This window comes from Dermacentor silvarum, chromosome 7 (assembly GCF_013339745.2).
Source record: "Dermacentor silvarum isolate Dsil-2018 chromosome 7, BIME_Dsil_1.4, whole genome shotgun sequence".
Taxonomy (NCBI): Eukaryota; Metazoa; Arthropoda; class Arachnida; order Ixodida; family Ixodidae; genus Dermacentor; species Dermacentor silvarum.
In genome coordinates, this window is record NC_051160.1 from 15303620 (window position 1) to 15324984 (window position 21365).

The 21365-nt window shown below is 45.6% G+C and overlaps 1 protein-coding gene across 3 annotated transcripts in view; it reads left to right on the top strand.

Annotated features, from left to right (window-relative positions):
• Positions 1-21365, top strand: part of LOC119457591 (zinc finger protein Xfin-like) — a 36181-nt gene that overhangs the window by 857 nt on the left and 13959 nt on the right. For 2 of the 3 annotated variants that reach the window (XM_049670239.1, XM_049670238.1), the window contains exon 2: positions 7-4591. In XM_049670239.1, the coding sequence (XP_049526196.1) occupies positions 573-4373 (3801 nt within the window). In that variant the 5' untranslated portion in view covers positions 7-572 and the 3' untranslated portion in view covers positions 4374-4591. Of the gene's footprint in view, positions 1-6; positions 4592-21365 lie in introns of those variants that run through there. The other variant, XM_049670240.1, reaches the window with a different exon arrangement.

Below are 21365 nucleotides of genomic sequence, written 5' to 3' on the forward strand. Positions count from 1 at the left end.
TTTCAGAGAGCGTGGGCCGGATGACTACTAAGTGCGAAAAACAGTTGAAGTTGCAGTGCGGTTATGTCCAATTGGCGACGTGATCGTACTTTCACGGTGCTGCGGTTGCGTCCAAGGAATCTTCGCGCGGACGAGGTGTGACTTCTGTCACTTGGAACTGCCGGAACAGCCTCTCTTCAAACTGAACTGTTGCTTGCTTCTGCCAACGTAGTCGAAGACGTGCTTCTTGAAAAAAAGACAATTTTGAAGATCCCTGTGCAGCAAGACTGGTTGATGAAAATGTGAAGCATGTTGTGGTGCCAGGCAGATCAGCCTGAAAACTTGCTGTAGCCAGAGTACGAACAGGGTGAATGATCTTGGAGTCATCGCATTCCATTTGTTCACGTCAGCGGTATGACGTCAAAGACTGTGAACTTAGAGGGACCACATATTCAGTTTAGGCTGAGCTGCTCTTAACATGTGTTGTGATAAACACGGGTTTATGCAAACTAGCTGCCGTTAAAACTGTTCCTTCTAACAGGAGAAAAAAAAAGGGGGGGGACAAGCTGTGAGACCCTGTAGCACCTGCATCAATGTACCCAAGCACTCAGCCAGGTGTTATGTCAGCCACACACACTCAAAGTGTGGGTTCCATTTCAGAAGGTGCAAAAGATGATTACTTTGTACCTAAAGCCACATCCTTGTTAAAGCCTGCTTCACAACCTTCTGGTGGTTTGTCAGCTGGTGCCACAGATGAAGCTGAGGGAGGTTCCAAAGCGGAAGCAGATGCACAGAAAACAAAGTTGACGCTCATGCCTCGGGGTTCTGGAACAGTGTTGGTCACCGGCAATGCACGTGCTCCCGGCATGAATTCAGCTTCGTCTTTGACTGCTTTGGATAGTCCGAGCAAGTATGCTTCACCCATGGCCCAAACGATTGCTTCAGGCCAGAAGCGTGTATCAAATTTTGGTTTGCACCTTCCTGCATCATTAAGAACATGGAGCGAGCTTCATGTTCACAAGCCTCCCTCCTTTGCATACAACAGCAACCGCGTTGCTTCAAGAAATGCGTCAAGCAGCAACACTGTTGCGATTAAAGACAAAGCCATGATGCCATATCTACCGAACAGTGCCAATGCTTTACCAAGTAGGACCTCGACAGTGTCTAGCGAGTCCGAGACTGCACGCAGAGACAGACAGATGGCATTACTGCATTCGAGCCTCAAGGACAGTGTTCTCAAGTCTGCTTCAGTGCGCTGTTCAACAGACAAATCGCCCATGCATTTAGTTTCAGAAAAACGAGAGTCGTGCGTGCCAGCTGCATCAAGTCCTGACACCAGTGCTAGCAGTGATGTTCTGCTTGTGAAGTGCGAGTGCGACTTTGGACCAGTTGACCATAAGACCTTGGAAAGGCACATCATGACCGCTCATGTCAAGCCCTTTAGTCATAGTTGTGAACTTTGTGACAGAAAATTTCCCACACGAAAAGAACTTAAGGATCATATTGCTTGCCACATACGTACACATACAGCTGCAGGACCAGAGGAGCCGTGTGGTGTACAGCAGTGTAGTGAAAGCTCCAACTTCATGCAGGAATGTGATTTGTTAAGTGGAGAAAAAGATTGTGATCCACCAGGGAGCTGTGTTGCTGCTGATGAGGATGCTAGTGCACATGAAAAAAAAGAACCCTTCGACGAAGTGGAAGCTGGAAAGGGGTCCCACTGGCTGTTAAGGTCAGACCTAGTGGGTTCCGATTGCTTGCTTGCTTTCTTTAAATGCATAGTTGGACAGTGCAAATACACGGCCAATCAGGCAAGTGATTTCTCCAACCACCTCGCATCACACAGCCTGAAGGAAATGGGAGACCTTGTTTGCATCTACTGTGGCAAAATATTTGATGCTATATCGGTGCTTGTGCAACACATGGAAGGCAGTCACAGGCATATGGTTTTCCAGTGTGGGCACTGTCTTTATAGGTCTGTACTACCCATTCATGTTCAGCTGCACCACCAGTGGTCACATGCAGGGCAGGAGCCGCTGCTGCTGTTTGTGTGCATGAATCCTATGTGGCATGCTGCATTTGCTGATGTCCCTACGCAACGCGTCGGCCTGACACATTACTGGTGTTGTGCTCCAAAATGTGGCTTTAAAAGTTTTAACCCTGATGTGTTTGAATGGCACCTAAGGGCGTCCCATCCAAAAGTCAGAGAGTACACCTGTTCTATTTGTGATTTGACTGCTAATAGCCCACGGGCACTGGTGCAGCACTGCGTGACTCATGGCATGGATGTGGTGCAGTGTGGCATCTGTCACCATTCTGAGCCCACATGCAAGAGAATGCTGAAGCACCTTTGTGACCACCACCCTGATAGTCCCCTAAGACTTATCTGCCGCACTAGCCAGCAAGTTGAAGAGTTTGAAAAGTGCGTGCAGACATTTCAAGGATTTGCAGAGCAGCGTGCAAGTGAGGCCAGCTCAGCACCGGAACTTGTCGAGCAGGGCATCATTTCATCTGCTGCTCCTCCGGACATGTCTGTGGCACGCCATGCGTTGCCACAAGCCCCAGCCGAGAAAACCTGCCCTTTCTGCCCGAACCGTGTCGTGACCTTGGCCGACCTTGCAAACCATTGTGTTGCAGCCCACCAGATTAGTCTTAAAATTTCAGAGACCTTGGAGCTCATGTTGAAGAAGTACTGTGTGTCTATTGCCAAAGAGAGCTCCCTCTATTGCCCATTTTGTAATGCAACATTCCTAAACAAAGGTGAGCTTCAGGAGCACATGTATTACGAGTTTCAATACATGCCTATCCAGTGCGATGCCTGCAGTTATTCCACCTCTAACAGAACTCACTTGAAAGAACACTTCTCATCTAGCCATCCTGAAAAGTGCCCAGTGTTCACTACTTGTGAAAATGAAGATTTTGAGTCCTGGGTGACTAACTTCGTTGGTCAACAAGAAGCTCGCTGTATCATCGTCGAGAAGCCGTATCAGTGTGTCCATTGTCCAGCGCGATTCCAAAGTGCCGAGGAACTAAGACTTCACCTGTATACACATCTGAAGTACTACCCGTACCACTGTGTTATATGTGATGAGTGTTTCGTTAGCCAAGAAGAAGTCGAAGAGCACCAGCGCAGGACACATAGTGTAGTGGAACAGTACTTAACTGGAGAAGTCAGATTTGAGAGTAAGGAGACGAAGGTAGACAGTTTAATTGATACGGCAACAGAAAAAGTGCAAGAGCTTTTGGGGAAATCACCTTCACAACAGTGTCCGTGGAAGGGATGCTCATATGAATCCTCTATACAAAATGAACGTGCTATTCACTTGAAGGTCCATGTGACGCAGCGCAAGACATGCGCCGGTTGCCAGTTCAGCTCCTACAGCGCCGATGTCATTGCATGGCATTCTAAGGAGCAGCATATTCCAGTCTCCAGCAGCACAGAGAATCCTTCCTGCAGTGACGCACATCCTGTGCCAAAGAGCAATTCACGTTTGTTTGCTTGTGGTTTGTGTAGTTATAGGGGACCAAACTCCATGTGCATTCGTGAGCACTCGAAGATTGCGCACCCTGGCAAGGCAGCCAAGTTGGTTGTTCCTAAAAGGAAAGACCTGTACAACCCAACCATCAAAAACCTGGAGGGGACAGGGAAACCAAAGGAAGACGATTGTGAACAGAGATGGTGCATATCTCTGGTGCGTCCTCAAAAGGACGCCACTCGCCCGACTCCATGGTCACTGAAGAAGCAGCAGTATTCATGCAGCCAGTGCAATTTCCTGGCTTCGTCAGAACATCTTCTGCACATTCACAAGTTCAATTTCCATGCTGATGCTCAGAGGCTTAGTGCAAACCCAGCCATCATTGCTAAAGCAATTTCCAATGTCTTGACTCTGGCCAGTCGCCGATATTCTGTGCCAGCTTCTGGTGTTTCTCACAGATCGTCTCAAGCTGCAAGCCAGGTCAACACGGCCGCTCTTACATCTGGCTCGCTGCAGGCAGCCAGTATCCACAAATGTCGCAAGTGCTCCTTGAAGTTTCAGTCCAGAACGAGTTTGTTCAACCACCTCGTTGTGAAGCATTGTACGTATGCTGTGTGTGATACCTGTGGTGGGGGGCTAATGAACAATGCTCAGGCTCTTGCTCACACCAGGAAGCACCTACCTGTGGTAAGCACATTTACTTTACTCAGAGGCAAGCACGTCAGCTCACCAGCAAGAAAATTAAACAGCACTGGAAGCAGCGTCCCTAGCAGTCAGCAGTCCTTGGAAAACGCCAGTGACGTTTATGTTGTGGCTCCGTGGGCTCCTGATGTACGAGTGTCTCTGCAAAACTTTTCTCGTCAGCACAACCTTAATGTGCGTGTGCTTGTAAAAGATTTTGGGAAGGTGCTCATTTGAGATTTTAAAAAGTGCCTTTGCTTTTTTTTCTCACTTGCATTACTGTATGTGTGTTTGGTATACTTGTTGCAGATGTAACAATTCATCGGTGTAGCTTTGTTTATAGTATTGTCATATACATTGTGGCATTCATTGTCACCTGTTGAGAAAAGTAATGTTCACATTTTTGTGTAACCAAAAATCTCATAAAAATATTTAATAAACAGTTTTACGGTGGTGCTGCTGCGTGCTCCATTCCCTATAGTTTGTTTTGACAAGTAGCCTCACCTTGGGGATTGTTTCACTATTCCATACCAATACATCTGCGAACAGCAACACCATTGTTAGTTCACGCGTGCATTGTTGTAATTTTATTTCCGAGTGTAGTCTTCTTGCTAGCTTGTTACCACAGAGAAAAAATAAAGGGAATTTAGGAAGTCCAGTTTTCTTAGGACTTCACTACAACTGTGTTTGCATTTTGTTAAGGTTTTGCCAGAGTTAAGATTGAGGTGGATGGTGGTGCATGGTCGTTCTTAGTCGGTGGAGTGATTAGTCTGGTTAATTCTCATAAAAGACGAGACTAGCCTAATAGGTGCGGGGTTCCTAGCACCTTACAACCTTCTTAGAGGAACAAGTGGCTCGTTGCCACATTAAACGGAGCAATAACAGGTCTGTGATGCCCTTAGATGTCCGGGGCCACATGGGCCCTACACTGGAGGAAGCAGTGTCTTTATCCCTGTCTGAAAAGACTGTGTAACCCATGGAACTTCTTCCGCGATTGGGATAAGCGCTTGCAATTGCTTCCATTCAACGAGTAATTCCTAGTAAGTGCGAGTAGTGGCACTTCATCAAGCTTGGCCGTGGGGGTCTTGGAGAGTACAAGCTTAAAGCTGTGGACATTGAGGATGGAGCTGTCTTGCAACTGGGCAGCCAAGCAAATGGGGTAGGACTTTTTTTTATTGATTGTCAGTATAGTCCACGCTGCTGGGAAGCTTCTGAGTGGTGCTCGGGAAGCCGTGCGAGTAGGCACGAACACTGGGCGAAATAAATCCTAGAACGTTTTTTGCAGGTCTTGGCGTACGGCTTTATACTGCAAACCAACCTTGCCAGGTTTGTGCTCGACAAGTTCAAAATCAAGGTCATGTAGTACTCACTTCCCCTCTGAGCATGAATGATCGTAATGCATCAGCTGCTCCAGAGTGGCTTTCTCAAAAAACTAGCACATCCACAGTAGCATCACTTGAACTGTCGTGACATTCTTGTGCTGCTTCACCTTTGCCTGCCCATTTCTTAGGCAATGGCATTTTGATGCGACCTCAGTCGCAGGGACTCTTTCTCGTAGTTGCCACTATTTTAAATGAAGGTGCCGCCTTCAACAAGTGGTCATGCATGATTCGTTGGTCGTAATGGCCATTTCCCATGTGGCATCCCAATGCATTTAGTAGGTGGAGACGTCCTAGGGTTGGGCACAAAATGCCCCATTCCAAGTGCTGAGGTCCCATAATAGCTGAGCACCTGGCCGGGAGAGCACTTGTACCTATTCTGCCGGCAGGTACCCAGCGGAAGCTATAATCTGCCTTCCACAGCCACGGCAGATGCTCTTGAACAAGGCCGTCTGTGGTTGGACAAGGGACGCCAAGAGACCTCGCACATAATGTCTGCACGGCCCCCTTTCAGGATGCGAACCCCAAGTAGCCGAGCACCAGGCTGAGAGACAGCTGTACCCATTAGAAAAACCGGTGGGTTTCCGGCAGCACAGAGGTTTGAACCTGCTATACCTCAGGCATGCGAGGCAGATGCTCTACCACTAGGCCATCGCTGCAGAATCACAAGAGTTTTCACAGTTTAGTTGAGCAGTCAAGGAAGGAGTTCTTTCGCTCATATACAAGTTTCTGATAAAAGCTTACACTGCACAAAGAACATCACAGCTCCCGCATGTTGCTATCTTACGAAGGCAATAGACACTCTTATGATGGTTCCAAAAAATCATTTGGATAAGTTTGGTGCTGTGCGAATGCACTGGCATGCTCACTGAGTGAATGGCACACTGAACTTGCACATAATCTTTCTGTGAATACCACTGAGTATTGCAAGTTCAGCGGTCAAAACAGCCTGACATGTAGGTACTCAACTCCACCAAATATTTATGGACGAAAGTTTGTACACATCTGTTGATGTTGGCCACAGACACTAGAAATGTCCATGAGAACAGTGCACATCTCACTTTAGATTATACGAATTGCCAATTCTACTGGTGGTAGTACAACTATGTTCAATTCAAGATGGCTAGGCACTTGAGAATAACACAGTGGATAGTATCAGCATGCCTCTCCTCCAAAATTCATCTAGAAGGGATACCTGGCATAAAACTACGTGCGACAACACCCACCTGCCCCGCCTCCCTCCCCTGTCAAGATGTTAGGGACGCTTCCTTTAATGCTTAGAAGTGAAGGCCACTCATTTACTGCAATGAACTAAGGGGCACAAACAAACTAGTTCACACTACCACAAAAGCCATGTAACTGTGCTTCTAAGGGCCCAAATTTCTCACACTATATTTAATTAGCATCAACAAGCAATAAGGTATACAATAAAGATTACAAGAGCACATCAATCGTTTGCAACTGCTTTTAGAAGTCAAGAACTGAGCAAGCACATATAAAATGAAAAAGATACTTTTATTTTTCATTGTACAGTTAAACCTGGATATAATGAAATTGACAAATTCCTGAGAAACTTTGTTATAAAGAGGATTTCATTATATGTAGGTTCGGCACGAAATATTGAAAAAGAAGTACTATCGCTCAAGATTTACTCCCAATAAAGTTGCAATGAACAAAAAAGTCCCGAGAAAAGCGAAGCATTGATTGCGACAGCAAATTAGCAGACAGCTATACGAAGTAAGGACAGTACAGTCAAACCTCATTAATACGTACCCGCTTAATGCGCAATTGCGGTTTAAACGTAGTCGCAAAGATTCCCCCTCCCAGCCCCCATTGAACCCCATGTATTGGCTGACCGCTTAAGCCGTAGCCGCTCATTGCCCATGAAACGGTTAGTGCGTACTATTTTTCTTCTACACGCACAGGCACAAGATCGGCAAAATATCATGTGCGCAGACGTTCGATTCTCAAGTTGCGACTGTCCGGACGACAGTCGCCAGCGATAGAGAACTTACAAGTTACAACATGGCCACCATGACATATTTCCTGCTCGTACAGCTGTTGCCAATTGCCGCGCACAAAAGCATGGCCTTTGAGATGAGTTCCCGTAAAGCGAAGAAGCTGCCAGCAGGGGGTGCGAATTCACTGTCGCCGTCATAACTGGCATCCCAATTATGTTAATAAAGACATTGGGCCCAAAATCTAAGAAAGCATTAAGAGAGGCAGTGAGCAAAATGATAATGGACAGTAAAGCCCCGGACGGGTGGAGACTGAACAGGATGAGCATGATATATAAGGGACAGGGGGACAAAGCCGACATAAGCAACTACTGTCCCATAACAGTGACATCAGTGGTTTACAGGGTGGTGATGCAGATTATGAAGGACAGACTGCAGGCATGGGTGGAGGGCGAGGAGGTGCTGGGGGAACTACAAAATGGGTTCCAGGAAACAAAGAAGGCTAGACGATAATTTGTTCTCATTGATGCAGCGTATTGAAATAGCAGAAAAGGAACACAGGCCCCTATGGCTCGCATTTCTGGATATCAAGGGAGCCTATGACAGTGTAATCCAAAAAGACTTGTGGGACATACTGGGCACTATAGATGTGGAAGATGGAGCAAGTAATCTTTTAAAAGATATCCATAAAAGTAACAAGGTGCTTATAAAATGGGGAAAAAAAGGTATCTGAGCCTATAGAGATAGAACAGGGGGGCTTAGGCAGGGGTGCCCTCTGTCACCTCTGTTGTTCATGCTGTATTTACAAGGATTAAAGAAAAAATTAGAGAGGTGCGGACTTGGCTTCAACCTTTCCTTTTTCAAGCAAGGAAAATAGATTAAGCAGTCATTACCAAGTTGTATGCGGATGACATAGTACTTATGGCTGACAGCAAGGAAGACTTACAGATATTAACGGACATCTGTGGTAAAGAGGGAGATAGGTTAGGTTTGAAGTTTAGCAAAGAAAAATCGGCAGTCATGATTTTAATGATAATCAGGGCAGCAAGCATAGGATAGAAGAGGTTACGCTGGAGGTAGTGGATAAGTACAAATATCTTGGAGGGTGGATAAACAATGGGGCTGAGTACCTAACGGAACATGAAAAATATGTAACGACTAAAGGTAGCAGGAATGCAGCTGTGATGAAAAATAGCGCACTGTGGAATTACAATAGATACAAAGTGGTGAGAGGGACTTGGAAAGGGATGAAGGTTCCTAGTTTGATTTTCGGCAATGTGGTCCTGTGCATGAGATCAAGAGGTTCGAGCAAGATTAGAAATTAAACAGCGAGGGGTAGGTAGGCTTTGCTTTGGGAGCACAGGGAAATACACCAAATCAGGGGGTTCAGGGTGACATGGGATGGATGTCATTCAAGGGCAGGGATGCTAGCAGCAAGATAGAATTTGAGGAGCAATTGAGAGAAATGGCAGAAAAGCTGTGGGCAAGGAGAGTTTTCAGTTATTTGTACATGAGGAATGTTGACACAAAATGGAGGAAGCTGACCAGAAAATTGGCAATCAAATATTTGAACTGCAGGAGGGGTGCAAACCAGGAAACAGCGGTTAAGAAAAAGGTTAAAGAAACAGAGAGGGGTCTATGGAAAACAGGGATGCAGACGAAATCAGCACTAGGAACATACAGAACTTTCAAGCAAGAAATTGCCAAAGAAAATATCTATGACAATTCTAGGGGAAGCTCTTTGTTGTTTCAAGCCAGGACAGGAGTATTGCGGACTAAGATATACCGAGTCAAGTACCAAGGTATAGACACGCTGTGCGGTGCATGTGGAGAGGAAGAGGAAACAGCTGAACACCTCATACTTTTCTGTAAAGGGCTTAACCCTACAGTGAAAAGCAACGGGGCTGATTTTTTCAAAGCATTGGGGTTTAGGGACAGTGGAGGCAAAACAGACTTTAAGCGGGTAGAAATAACCAAACAGAGGTTATCTGATTGGTGGCTAAAATCAAGGCAGGGGTGAAATTTCACCCACCACAAATTACAAAATATGTTTATAGTCATGGCTAGGTGGCGTATTCCACCGCCTGATTTAAAGGGTTCAGCCTCATCCATCCATCCATCGTCGGCGTAGTAACCGTGCAGAAGCATATTTTATTGCGAAGCGTATTTGTGTCGTCACAGTGGATGTTGCTTTGAGGTTCCATGTAAAGTTCAAACACGGCAACATCGTCGCTGCGTGCCGTACGCTGTGTGTGCGAGTGAAAGCTTGCGGTGGTCTCAAATCTCGCGCCGACCCAAATCTCGCGCGCGCTTCCGCGCTAGGCATGGTGGGGCAGACGAGAAAGGGAGGCGTTTATTTCGACGGCGGCTGCCGTATCTTGAAAACGATCTGCGATGTGGAAAAAGTGTGCACCCGCGCAGGCTTATTTTCAAAGCGATGAGTGCTTCGTCGAAGCACTCATCCTTGGAATGTCAGAGGTACTGGATGCGTGGACGCGTGTCATTTCGCACAAGCGCGGCACGTCGGAAACGAAGAGCGAGCGACACGATGGCGTCGTAGCGTCGTATAGTGTCACCTAGTGTATGGTTAGTGAAGTGAAGCGCAGAGACTTGCACAGTAACCAAAGAGTGGCACTGCCAGCGCGCTGAAAGAAAAATGTTTTTTTTTTCCTTCGGCAACATCAACAGGAAAAGGAGAGTGCCGGCTTGCCGGGCTAGGTCAGCTGCAGCAAGCGGCGGGATCAGGTTTTAACGAAGGGAGGGGGAAAGGTCACACCCACGGCGGCAAGAACGCCGGGTCGAGGGATGCAGGCCCGCCTCGTGCATGCTCGCACGCACGCACACGTGCGCTCGCTCTCGCCTCACAGTCGCCGTGAATTCGAGTGCGCCAGGCGCGACGCCGCCGCTTCGCATTCCGTCGCGGCGGAGAAGGTGCTTCTGGTTGCTGCTCGCGCAAAAATAACAAAATTTGGAGTGAAATGTCTAAGTTGTTGGCAAGGAAAATTCGTTATTTCGAGGGGGTCTCCCGCTGCCACTTTGTTACGTAGAGGTCTCAAATACATGTGCTTCTATGGAGTAACGCCGGGGAATCGAACTTCGTTATATCCAGGAATTCATTATAAGGAGGAATCCGTTCAGTTAACAATGTCCAACAACTCTGCTTTCCCGTCTTAAGTTCTAGCCTGGCAAAAATACCATTCAAAGCATTTGATGGTACAATATATATTTTGTGTCACTTCATGTACTCCGTACGATCTTTAAGCTGCAGCAGTAATCACTCTGCCTGAAGCAAGGTAAGAGGGAAACAAAATGCAAGGCTTGGAGAGAGACTAAATGACTTTAGCTTATCCATGGCTGTGTGGACAAACAAAGAGATGCACACGGTGGCAGCCATGTCCAGTAACCAGTGATGACAAAAAAATGATAACTGCTCAAGAGAATGTACATATACGAGGCAAGAAACAATATAAAGAAAGGCCTACACCAGCACACCGGAACATCGAAACGGTCAAGAACATGCCCGTAGATATCTATATCTCTGCTAGTCAACAAAACGGCTCCTTGCTTTCACTAAACAGAACTTTCGATGTGCACTGCCACACTTTCTTCTCTTGTATTTTCCTGGAAGGCAAGACTGTAATAGAGGGGGAAAAAAAAAATGTGAGGGAGGCCATGCACCCAAACCGACCAGCTATTCGTCGCATTAAATGTATCAGCACTAAAACCAGATACACAATCGGGCCTCAAATTTTAACAATCTGCTGTGAATTTGTTACAATGTTTACGAGGGTACTGCAAAAATCCTACTCGCATATTAGTGGTATATTTGAAAGTAACTGTGTATACTACATCAAATTTGTCTGCTCTGTCTGCACTGTACATCACACCGAACATGCTAACTAGATAATGTTAGTGTTTTCATTTATGCTGCACAATGTGTCTCACATAGTTTTTAACGATAGTGGAATGGGTACAACTTATTCTGAATTCATTATTCTATGCTTGTCTTGTCCACTTGAGTCTTCCTGCCCCTGCCTACTGCACAGGTGGTGAGAAACTTGTTCCCATTTATTTCGGCCACCTCTATTTATTCACTTCATCTCTGTCAATTACACATGCATTGATGAGAAATAAATTATATTGTGTCATAATATAAAGGGAGAATAATTGGTGTAAATATAGAGAGCCAGGATAGAGAAGAAAAGAAAGGCTATTTACAATACCAACAGTATTTATTATAGTGACTATTCACACAATTTACACATAGATATCGCTTCCTAAGCAGGGCACAGCTTATGAGCACACGTGATCGGCCATTGAGCCGATTAGTGTAAATATAGTGAGGTTCCAGAAATTCACAGGTCATTTGCAGGCCCGAACTTTGTTCACAGGCCAGTGCCGAGGCATTTATTAAAGTGTACACGCAACTTCCCTGGCTGTTGCGCATTCGCCGATATCTGACATGAACCTGCACGACAGTCCCGCAGCTCCCCTCACAAGATGTGTGACAGGAGAGGAAAAGAGAGCAAAACGTTACTGAATAAGTTGTTTGCCTCTCTGAAATACCACAGGTATCGAAAAGTGGTTGACCTTGAGCCGCTCCCCCGCTGACTTTTCGAATGACAGACTACTGAGTAGCGATTCAGAATTGTTGCTAATAGAATGTGTAGCTGCATTGTTGGAGAGTGACAATTACCGAAATTGTTTGAGACCATACTTGCGAGCAGTACTTGCTAACCAAAAGGAAAAGATAGAGAAAGAAAAAAAAAAACAGCATTCTTTTCCTCACTTAGAAAGATTCCATCATCATCATCATTATCTCCCCCCCCTCCCCCCCCTGCTCGCCAATCTCCCTCTTAAAAAAAAAGCTGCCCCTGCGAAGAGACGAAGGTGGACGGAGGGAGGGAGGGAAAGGGGGGACAACTGGGTGTGTGGGCCACTTGCTCACACCGAATGGTCCAGAGCATTGAGGAAGTCCTGGATTGGGGCATTGACCTCGGCATCCAGCTGGCTCATGCCCTGCAGTATTGGGACTGGCTCGTCAAGCAGGAGAGGAGCGGGACGTGGAGACAACGGTGGGCACCTCTGCACAAAGCAAACAACATGGCTGACATGACCAATCCGCCAAACTTAAGTGTTCGGTGTGTGTCACTCCTGTCTCGAGCACTGAAATGAAGCAGCGCGCTGCCGAGCTGAAAAGGCTTGACATGACTTCAGCTGGCAGCGGATCCGAGGCACACTGTAAGATTAGGTTTGAGTGCCAGCAAAAAATCCGAAAAACTGTTCAGATAATTCTATTTTCCTTTTTGCACATCTAGATAGCATGTTTTCTGCAGATATGACATATTGCCAACTTGTCAGAAAATACGAAATACAGTTGACTTCCATTAATTCAAATTGACAGGACCGGTGAAATTGATTGAATTATCCAACGGGTCCAATTAAACAAGATGCAAAAAAGGTGCCGAAACACACTGCTGGCAGTATTGCTGCTGTAGTACACTGCTGGCATTTGGCAGTATTTGCCCTATTCTAACACGCCACCAAATCACGCACGCACCCAATTTCTATGTGCCCAAATTAGAAAACTAACGTAGGAATGACATTAACGCTCCTAAACAAAGTAGAAATCTAACACTAACTCAATTTTTTAGCAAGAAAGATTGTTGCACAAAGGTGGCCGGTTTCTTATAGCCAGCTTTGCCACACGGTTTCTTAGTCAGCTCTGCCGCAATACTTCTTTGTTACGCGGTAAAGCATATGACCATTGCGAAGGTGGTTGCGATTTCGTGTCTGACTGCACCACGCAGGCAATTTTCGGCCCCATTTTCTTTCAAACAAAGAAAGGCGCGTGTTAGAATCAGGTAAATACCGTAAGCTGACATTTCGAGCAAGAATTATTGCTTGAAAATCTTCCTTGGGAGGGCCGAAAATAGGCGTCTTCAACGAGAGATGATGCATGTTCAACGCCTTCACTGTCCCCTAAGCTCTGCCGGGACAGACGCTGCCACTAAAGGTTCACTATAGGGGTCAAGTACGTGCGTGCTGATTAGTCAAGTTCGAATAATGCAGCGAAGGCCAATTCTAGGATCGAAATAACGAAGGGTTGGGCCTATAGAAATGCATGGGCGCCAGCCAGGATTGAATTAAGCAAAAAATCTAATTAACCAGAGTCAGATTACCAGATGTCTACTGTAACAAAAACCATGCGCATTGACTAGAAACTCTAGAGTTGGTAGGAGCTCAATTCTGTTGCAACCGTTCAATGGCTACAGATATGCTTTACAGCAAGCATTTGTTGATAAAGGCTTGCAAATGCGAAAAGTCAATGCTCTTGAAGACTGGCTATGGAGGATTAGAATGTTGCTTTCGTATGACAGATCTCAAAGCACAGTAGGAGACAAAGTCCCACAAGTGCATCTGTGCAACATCTGTGCATAAACCTTGCCCCTTAATCCCACCGATCATACTCAAACCAACATTTGCTCTGTTGCATCGTTGGATTGCTCTAGACATGGACTGGCACATTTTGTAGGTATGCAATTCCACACAATCTGAATCTCGAAAGTAATATGCCTTGCAACGTGAAACAGCACTGCAAGGTGAAGAGCATTTTGAAAGTAGCAGGAGGAAATATAGATGCCCTGACCGCCTTTAGAACCGCCCCTGCAAGTCACTGCGATGCACACTGATTGGCCTCTCTCGGATTGGCCTCTGGGCACCCTCTTAACCCTGAGCTCAAAATCACCACGCGCTTCCGCACCGCGGCAGATGCTTTACAGGCCCACTACATGTTACCTTTGCTCTCACAACTTCTTGAGCTTGGTGGACTGCTACCCAGTTAAACCACCACATGCATGCGACATCGCGGGAAAAAGGTAGCGCCAGATTTTCATTGCTGTATGAATAAATACTATCATATGTCTGTAAAGAAGTTGCAAACGTACCACAAGACCAATGTTTTAACCAATATTTATTAGATCTGGTTCTAATATGCCGTCATCGCCAGTAAAAATGTGTTTCAAGTCACCAGCACGGAATGCTGTAGCGCCATCTGGTGCGTAGAAATCAAAACACTTCCACAGCTCTCGGTGGCGTCTCGGGCCTAACAGCATCAAAACAAACAAGTGATCTCAATAATAGCCACAAAACATTGTGAATACTTCGTCCTCAGCAAGAGATGAGATGGCTGGTTTTAGCATTTATTTCTCGCTATCATGGTGGAAAGCAAGTAACAAGAGTGAATTGAGATTGAAGCGGGCGAACTGGTTGCTACCATGTTGTGCAATCACGCGGTAACCGGCAAAAGCCTAGGCGTGAACTTCCTGGTGACAAGCGAATATTTCTGGCTGGCCAAAAACCCTCCGCGATGACAAAACCTGTCGCTCGAAAATTGCATGCATGTGGTTGCACATTTAGCCTAGCACAGCGGCCAAGAGCACTTGACTGGTCTTTCAAGAACTTTTGCCCACAAGCCACGACTGTTGTACTGTGGTGTATCTTGTGTAAATGAGCCTTTGTTGGTTGGCTATCTGACTTTGGAACCTTCTCTGTGCCCTGTCAGAGTCGACGAACCCAGCCATACCATATTTTGTGAGCTGCAAAGTGAAAGAGCATCCTGCGAACCCACCTAGGCACGACAGACTGCGACACCCCCGAGTAAATGATTACGCTAAGCGTGCATCTCCAGTGCACCGCTTTGCACGACATAACAACCTCCGTCATAAGAGTGAAAAAATGTTTCCATAAGCAATAACCACGATTGGACTTCACTTTAACACCGCTGTGTACGGCTCAGTGACTGTTAATTGTCACTTCCCACATTTTCAAACACTAATATGCACACACTTCACGAACAGCTAGGCTGCTGGAAAAGGCCCAGCTGACTGAATGTGGTAACTGATTTGTGGAACAATCTCCAAGCAGACTAGGACGGACCTTGTCATAGCGCAAGGTTTAGCACAGGTATCCATGACAGGCGTCTTCTCCATTTACCAGCATGTTCAGCAGCACGCTGTCTTCTTTCTGGAGCCGCAAGCCTGAAATGAAGAAGGCATATTGTAAAGAATTGAGGACAGAGGGGAAACAGAGGGGCTTGATTTTTGTTAACCACGACATACTATACGGAGTGACCATTTTTAAGTTTACCGGAATATTTAAAAATCGCCTGTGGCAGGTAGCATAATTCTTGTCCTTGAACTCAAAGGCCCATGTAACTGGTGTCATCCTGAAAATTCATTCAAAGTGATACCGCCTTGCCAACTCACCGGCTACAATATGTGCTATATTGCAATATGCGCTATAAAGTAATTAATTAAGAAGTTAATTCATGCTTTTTTGGTTAGCTAAATATGTGTTTCAATTTCTCATGCATGTAATGTCCGCCCCTCTGAATAATCCAGCTCAAGGACTAGAATTATGTTATATGCAACAGGCGATTTTTAAAAAAATTAGGAAATCTTAAGTATGATCACCCCATGTGTGTGTGTGTGTGTGTGTGTGTGTGTGTGTGTGTGTGTGTGTGTGTGTGTGTGTGTGTGTGTGTGTATGTATGGCCTGGCCGAAACGTCAATAAACCGCTTCATACGCGCGTCTTGCAATATGTACCGTAATGTAACTAATTAAGAAGTTCACTCTTTCGTTACCGCGAGAAAATGGTTGTTTTTTATAAGTTTCAGAGAAAAATTTTTTGCCACTATATTCCAGCCCATTTCGCAGCACAGCAAATTGTACATAATGAAACGCTCGTTCGGAAAACATACGTTGAGAATCAAAAAAAATTATTAAGTATAACAATTCTAGAAAGCACCGTTTTTCTTGCCAGTTAATAAAAACAGCAATAAACAACATGATATCTGAAAACCATTATTATCACAGGAAATTGAGAATATAAATTCCAAAAATAAATGACCACGAATAGTGTCTCAAAAAATAAATGCTCAGTACACTGCCGTTCTTCGGATACAAAAAAGAAACTAAGACCAGCTTTTCACTCGTGCCATGCGGTGATGCAGTTCCTGGCTTTTGGGAAGCGTAGGTGCACTCAACATTTTTTGCACAAGACATTTGTTTTTTTTGTTCAGCTTTGCGGCCCTCGTAACACATTTGGCAGTTTAGCATTTTCGGCATCTTCTGAGGATGGTCCGATGAAAAGTCCAATAAACTACACCAGTTCGTCTGGAGCCGCCTCTTTCCAGGACCCATCTCTGTTAGCGTAGCTGAGCAACTCCAGAATATGCATCCAGGCATATATGTTTCCAGGCGATCTTTATCACCTCTGCAGTGAAGAGCAGAATGAAATCCTGCGCCATTGTGAACTGTTTTGCGCTGCTCCGTAGTCCTAGGCCAATGTGTGTTCAGGGCGGCCTTCTTGGTGTGAATTTTCTTTCCTGCCGGTGGCAGCACATCCTGACCAAGCAAAGTACGCACCCTGCTGATTAGAGCACTGCAAGGGCCCAGGCCGACCCGAAAGCCTGGGCCGTCTGAATCGCTTTTCAGCGGGCTCAGGCCGGGCTTGAAGTCACAGGCCCGGGTCGGACTTAGGCCCACTCGTTAAAGGGCCTAAGTCTGGCCTTCGAGCACATGCGAACATTATGTATTGCGTGATTCAAGGCATTCTGTGCCAAGCTGAAGTGACACGTGCAAAGAGTTGTCTCTTAGCATACCTTAGCACAGAAAATAGGATAACAGACGTAAAATAAGATAACAGATGGAGTTTTAATTTTCCCTTTTCACGCAAAAACGAGCATTGTTTCCGCGTCAGGAAAAACAAATTATACCAAAAAACCGTTCTTCAAACCATTTCTCTGTTACCGCTTTTGCGATTGCAATATTACCACTATCGATACTATTAAATTATGTAACGCTAACGCAAGGGATGTCTCTTTCTGCTTGTGCATTTATTTTGCGCTATATGCTCGTGAAAATATATATGTATATATATATATATATATATATATATAGAGAGAGAGAGAGAGAGAGAGATAAATGAGATGGGAAAGGCAGGGAGGTTAACCGGAAGGTAGATATCCAGTTTGCTACCCTGCACTGGGGAAGGGGTAAGGGGAGACAGAAAGATTAAGAAAAATGCACACACATAGAAAGAGAGGGAGATCAGAAAAACACACGCACACACGCACACACACAAAGGAACTGAGGAGTGTCACAGTCGTTCAAGCAGGTCGCTTGTCCGGAGGAACCTCAGCAGCGTATATTATATATATATATATATATATACAGTATAGACCACTTATAACGTAACCGCTTATAGTGCAGGACCGGATATACTACGGTCTTTTCAGACTCCCGTTAATTTTCCCATAGCACTCCATGTATATGCATACCGCTTACAGTGCAGCCGCGTGAGACGAAATACCGGTTATAATGCGGCTTCCGCGGGAAAATCTCGCTGACAAGGGCGGTAGCGAGCACGCTTCTCAACGAGGTGCGCCCACCGATGGGAGAGATCAGCGAGGGCGATGCAGAGGAGGAGCATGAGACGTGGAGCATGAGTCCAAGGGCGATAAAATCGTCGCCGTGCGCCGTATGTGCGAGTGAAAGCGCGTGGGGGACGCGCGCCTTCACGGAGAGCGAACGCACAGCAGAGAGCAAACGCGACCTCCATCACGCGAAAGGCCGTGGGGTTATGGGAGGGAGAGAGGGGGGGCAGCTTCTACTCTGCCAACAAATGCGTTCGCGCCTGTGCCGGCAGTCGGTGTTGTTGCGCGCACCGTATCTTGAAAGCGATCTCCACACAGCTCTGACCTTTGTTTGCGCTGTTTACGCCGCTCAGTTTCCGTTGAAGCGATAGACCGCACGAACCTTCGGTCGCTGCGGCAACCGCGTTTTGACAGTGGTTGTCTGGGGTCATTGAGTCTATTCATGTTTGCTTGAGTGCGTTGACAACATGCTTGTTGATTCAGTTAGTAAGCGAGTGCGTCAAGTTTACGCAGCCGATAATACTACTATCCCTACTCCTTATAGCTCTCTACTAATTTGCTATCGCAATTGATGCTTCGCCTTTCGGGTGAAACTGAGACATTTTTTAAAAATTATTACTTTGTCTGCTTCATGCGAAGATCTTGGGTACTTGGACATTGACCTTTCAACGTTCGTAAATTTAAACGGATGCAAAACTCCCAGTCGCACGCTTCGATTCTCGGATACGTGCGACTGCTTGGTCTACATGTTTTGCATATACGTGCAGGGCTTGAAAATCATTGTTTTGGTTATAGTGCGGTACCGCTTATAGTGCAGATATTCACGACTCCGGCGACTTAAGTTATGAGCGGTCTACCCTGTATATATATATATATATATAGAGAGAGAGAGAGAGAGAGTACGATACTAATACCCCGTTAACTCGAAGTAGTATATACTGGTAAACATTTAGAGATAACAGGAGTTTCGAGATAGCTGATTTCACGAAAATATAAGCATAACCACCGTGTAAAGCCAACATGACGCCTTTCCAATATGGCGCAGGTAACCGCCAACTTCCTCACAAAAGCTCAATGTACCAGGAGCTTTTGCGATATTAGGTGCGACCCAGCAACTGCCACGTCAGTTGTGTATAGGCAGCGGCGAACCTCACACATATAAAGCACAAACGCAGATGCACGTTGACACCGTGTTCGAAACTGAGTCACGCTTAAAATCTCGCGAACCGTGCTCGGTTCCCCAGAGTTTTCGACCGAGGATAACCTGCACAGAGCGTCGTTCTGACGACTGACAAAGTGCAAAAATGAACTGCACCGGTTAAGCCCTCGCTACAAAATCACGGTCCTCTTTGAGTGCGTCAGCAGTCGTAGCGACGCTCCTCCGCCCGCATAATCAATAGGACCAGCCGGCCGAGGACTGTAGATGAGGGTAAAGTAGCATCAAGCAAAAGGCATTGGGACAAAATTGCAGGCCTGGGCCGGTATTTTGTAGCGATGCGTTATGCTTTATTCTATGCTAGTCTTATCATCCACCACTCACGGCCGGCTGATCCTGTTGATAACATAAGTGGACCGTCGCTCTGACCGCTGACCAAGGCGAAAAGCACGATAAGGCATTAGCATCGTGCTTTTCGCTACAAAATACCGGCCCTGGTTTCACTTTTTGGCGATTCCACAGATGCGCCAAAAAGTACAAAAAATGTTTCGGTACTTTCTTTTTTTCAGCATTTTCGCAGCCTAGATTTCCAGACATCCGGAGTTCGGCGCAGTGGCGTTTCAAGAAAAGGGGTGAAAAATGCATGGAGTTGACACCGTGCCAGGGAAAAAATTGGACTTATCCGATAATTCGAGATATCAGAGTTCGAGTTAACGGGAGAGAGAGAGAGAGAGTGAGTGAGTGTGAGTGTCATCATCAGCCTATATTTATGTCCACTGCAGGATGAAGGCCTCTCCCTGCGATCTCCAATTGCCCCTGCCTTGTGCTAGCCGATTCCAAAGTGTGCCTACAAATTTCCTAGCTTATCCCCCCAACTAGTTTTCTGCCGTCCTCAACTACGCTTCCCTTCTCTTGGTATCCATTCTGCAACTCTAATGGTCCACCGGTTATCCACCGTACGCATTACATGGCCTGCCCGGCTCCATTTCTTCCTCTTAATGTAAACTAGAATATCGGCTATCCCTGTTTGCTCTCTGCTCCACACTGCTCTCTTCCTGTCCCTTAACGTTAGTCTTAACATTTTTTGTTCCATCGCTCTTTGTGCGGTCCTTAACTTGTTCTCGAGCTTGTTTGTTAACCTCCAAGTTTCTGCCCCATATGTTAGCACCGGTAGAATGCAATGATTGTACACTTTTCTTTTCAACGACAGTGGTAAGCTGACTGTCAGGATTTGGTAATGCCTGCCGTATACACTCCAACCCAATTTTATTCTTCTGTAAATCTCTTTCTCATGATCAGGGTCCCCTGTGAATAATTGACCTAGATAAACTTACTAGGTCAGGATCGCCAGGCTGACTGGCGATCCTGAATTCTCGGTCCCTTGCCAGGCTATTGATCATTTTATCTTTCTTTGTTTTCTGCATATTAATCTTCAAACCCACTCTTACAATTTCTCGGTTAAGGTCCTCAATCATTTCTTGTAATTCGCCCCCATTGTTGCTGAATAGGACAATGTCATTTGCAAATCGAAGGTTGCCGAGATATTCGCCGTTGATCCTCACTCCTAAGCCTTCACAGTCTAAGAGCTTCAATACTTCTTCTAATCATGCAGTGAATTGCATTGGAGAGATTGCGTCTCCTTGTCGGACCCCTTTCTGCAACTTGTAAATACACCTACTGCAACTTCCAAATACACCTAAGACATCGAAAGCGACGTGGTGGGTTTTGCTGACTTTTCAATGTCTGTGGATGTGTTTGTTTTGTCTTTAAGTTAAGTTGGGCTAAGCACTGTTTGTGTTTGTGCTCAGGATGAAGACAACGAAAGTAGTTAAAAGAAATCAGCCAAGGATGCCTCGTTGCTGTGGTGCCAAAGAAAGACATCAGGGTATGTTTCAGAGTCTTTTCCCCGCCGAAAAAATAAAGTGCTTGTTTAAGAACATGCACAATGACTTGGCAATTGCATTGACAATGCTTGCAAATATTTGAGTGTCGTTGCCATTTATTTGCACCCTGCAAACAGGAACATTTGATGGACTCCAATCAGGATTATGCAGTAAAAAGCAGTTTTCCTCAAATATCCATAAATTTTCATAGTTCCCAAATCTCGGTAGCCATGAATAATAATAATAATAATAATAATAATAATAATAATAATAATAATAATAATAATAATAATAATAATACTTAAATTAATAATAATTAGCTGTTAGTAGTAGTAGTAGTAGTAGTAGTAGTAGTAGTAGTAGTAGTAGTAGTAGTAGTAGTAGTAGTAGTAGTAGTAGTAATACATTATTTTG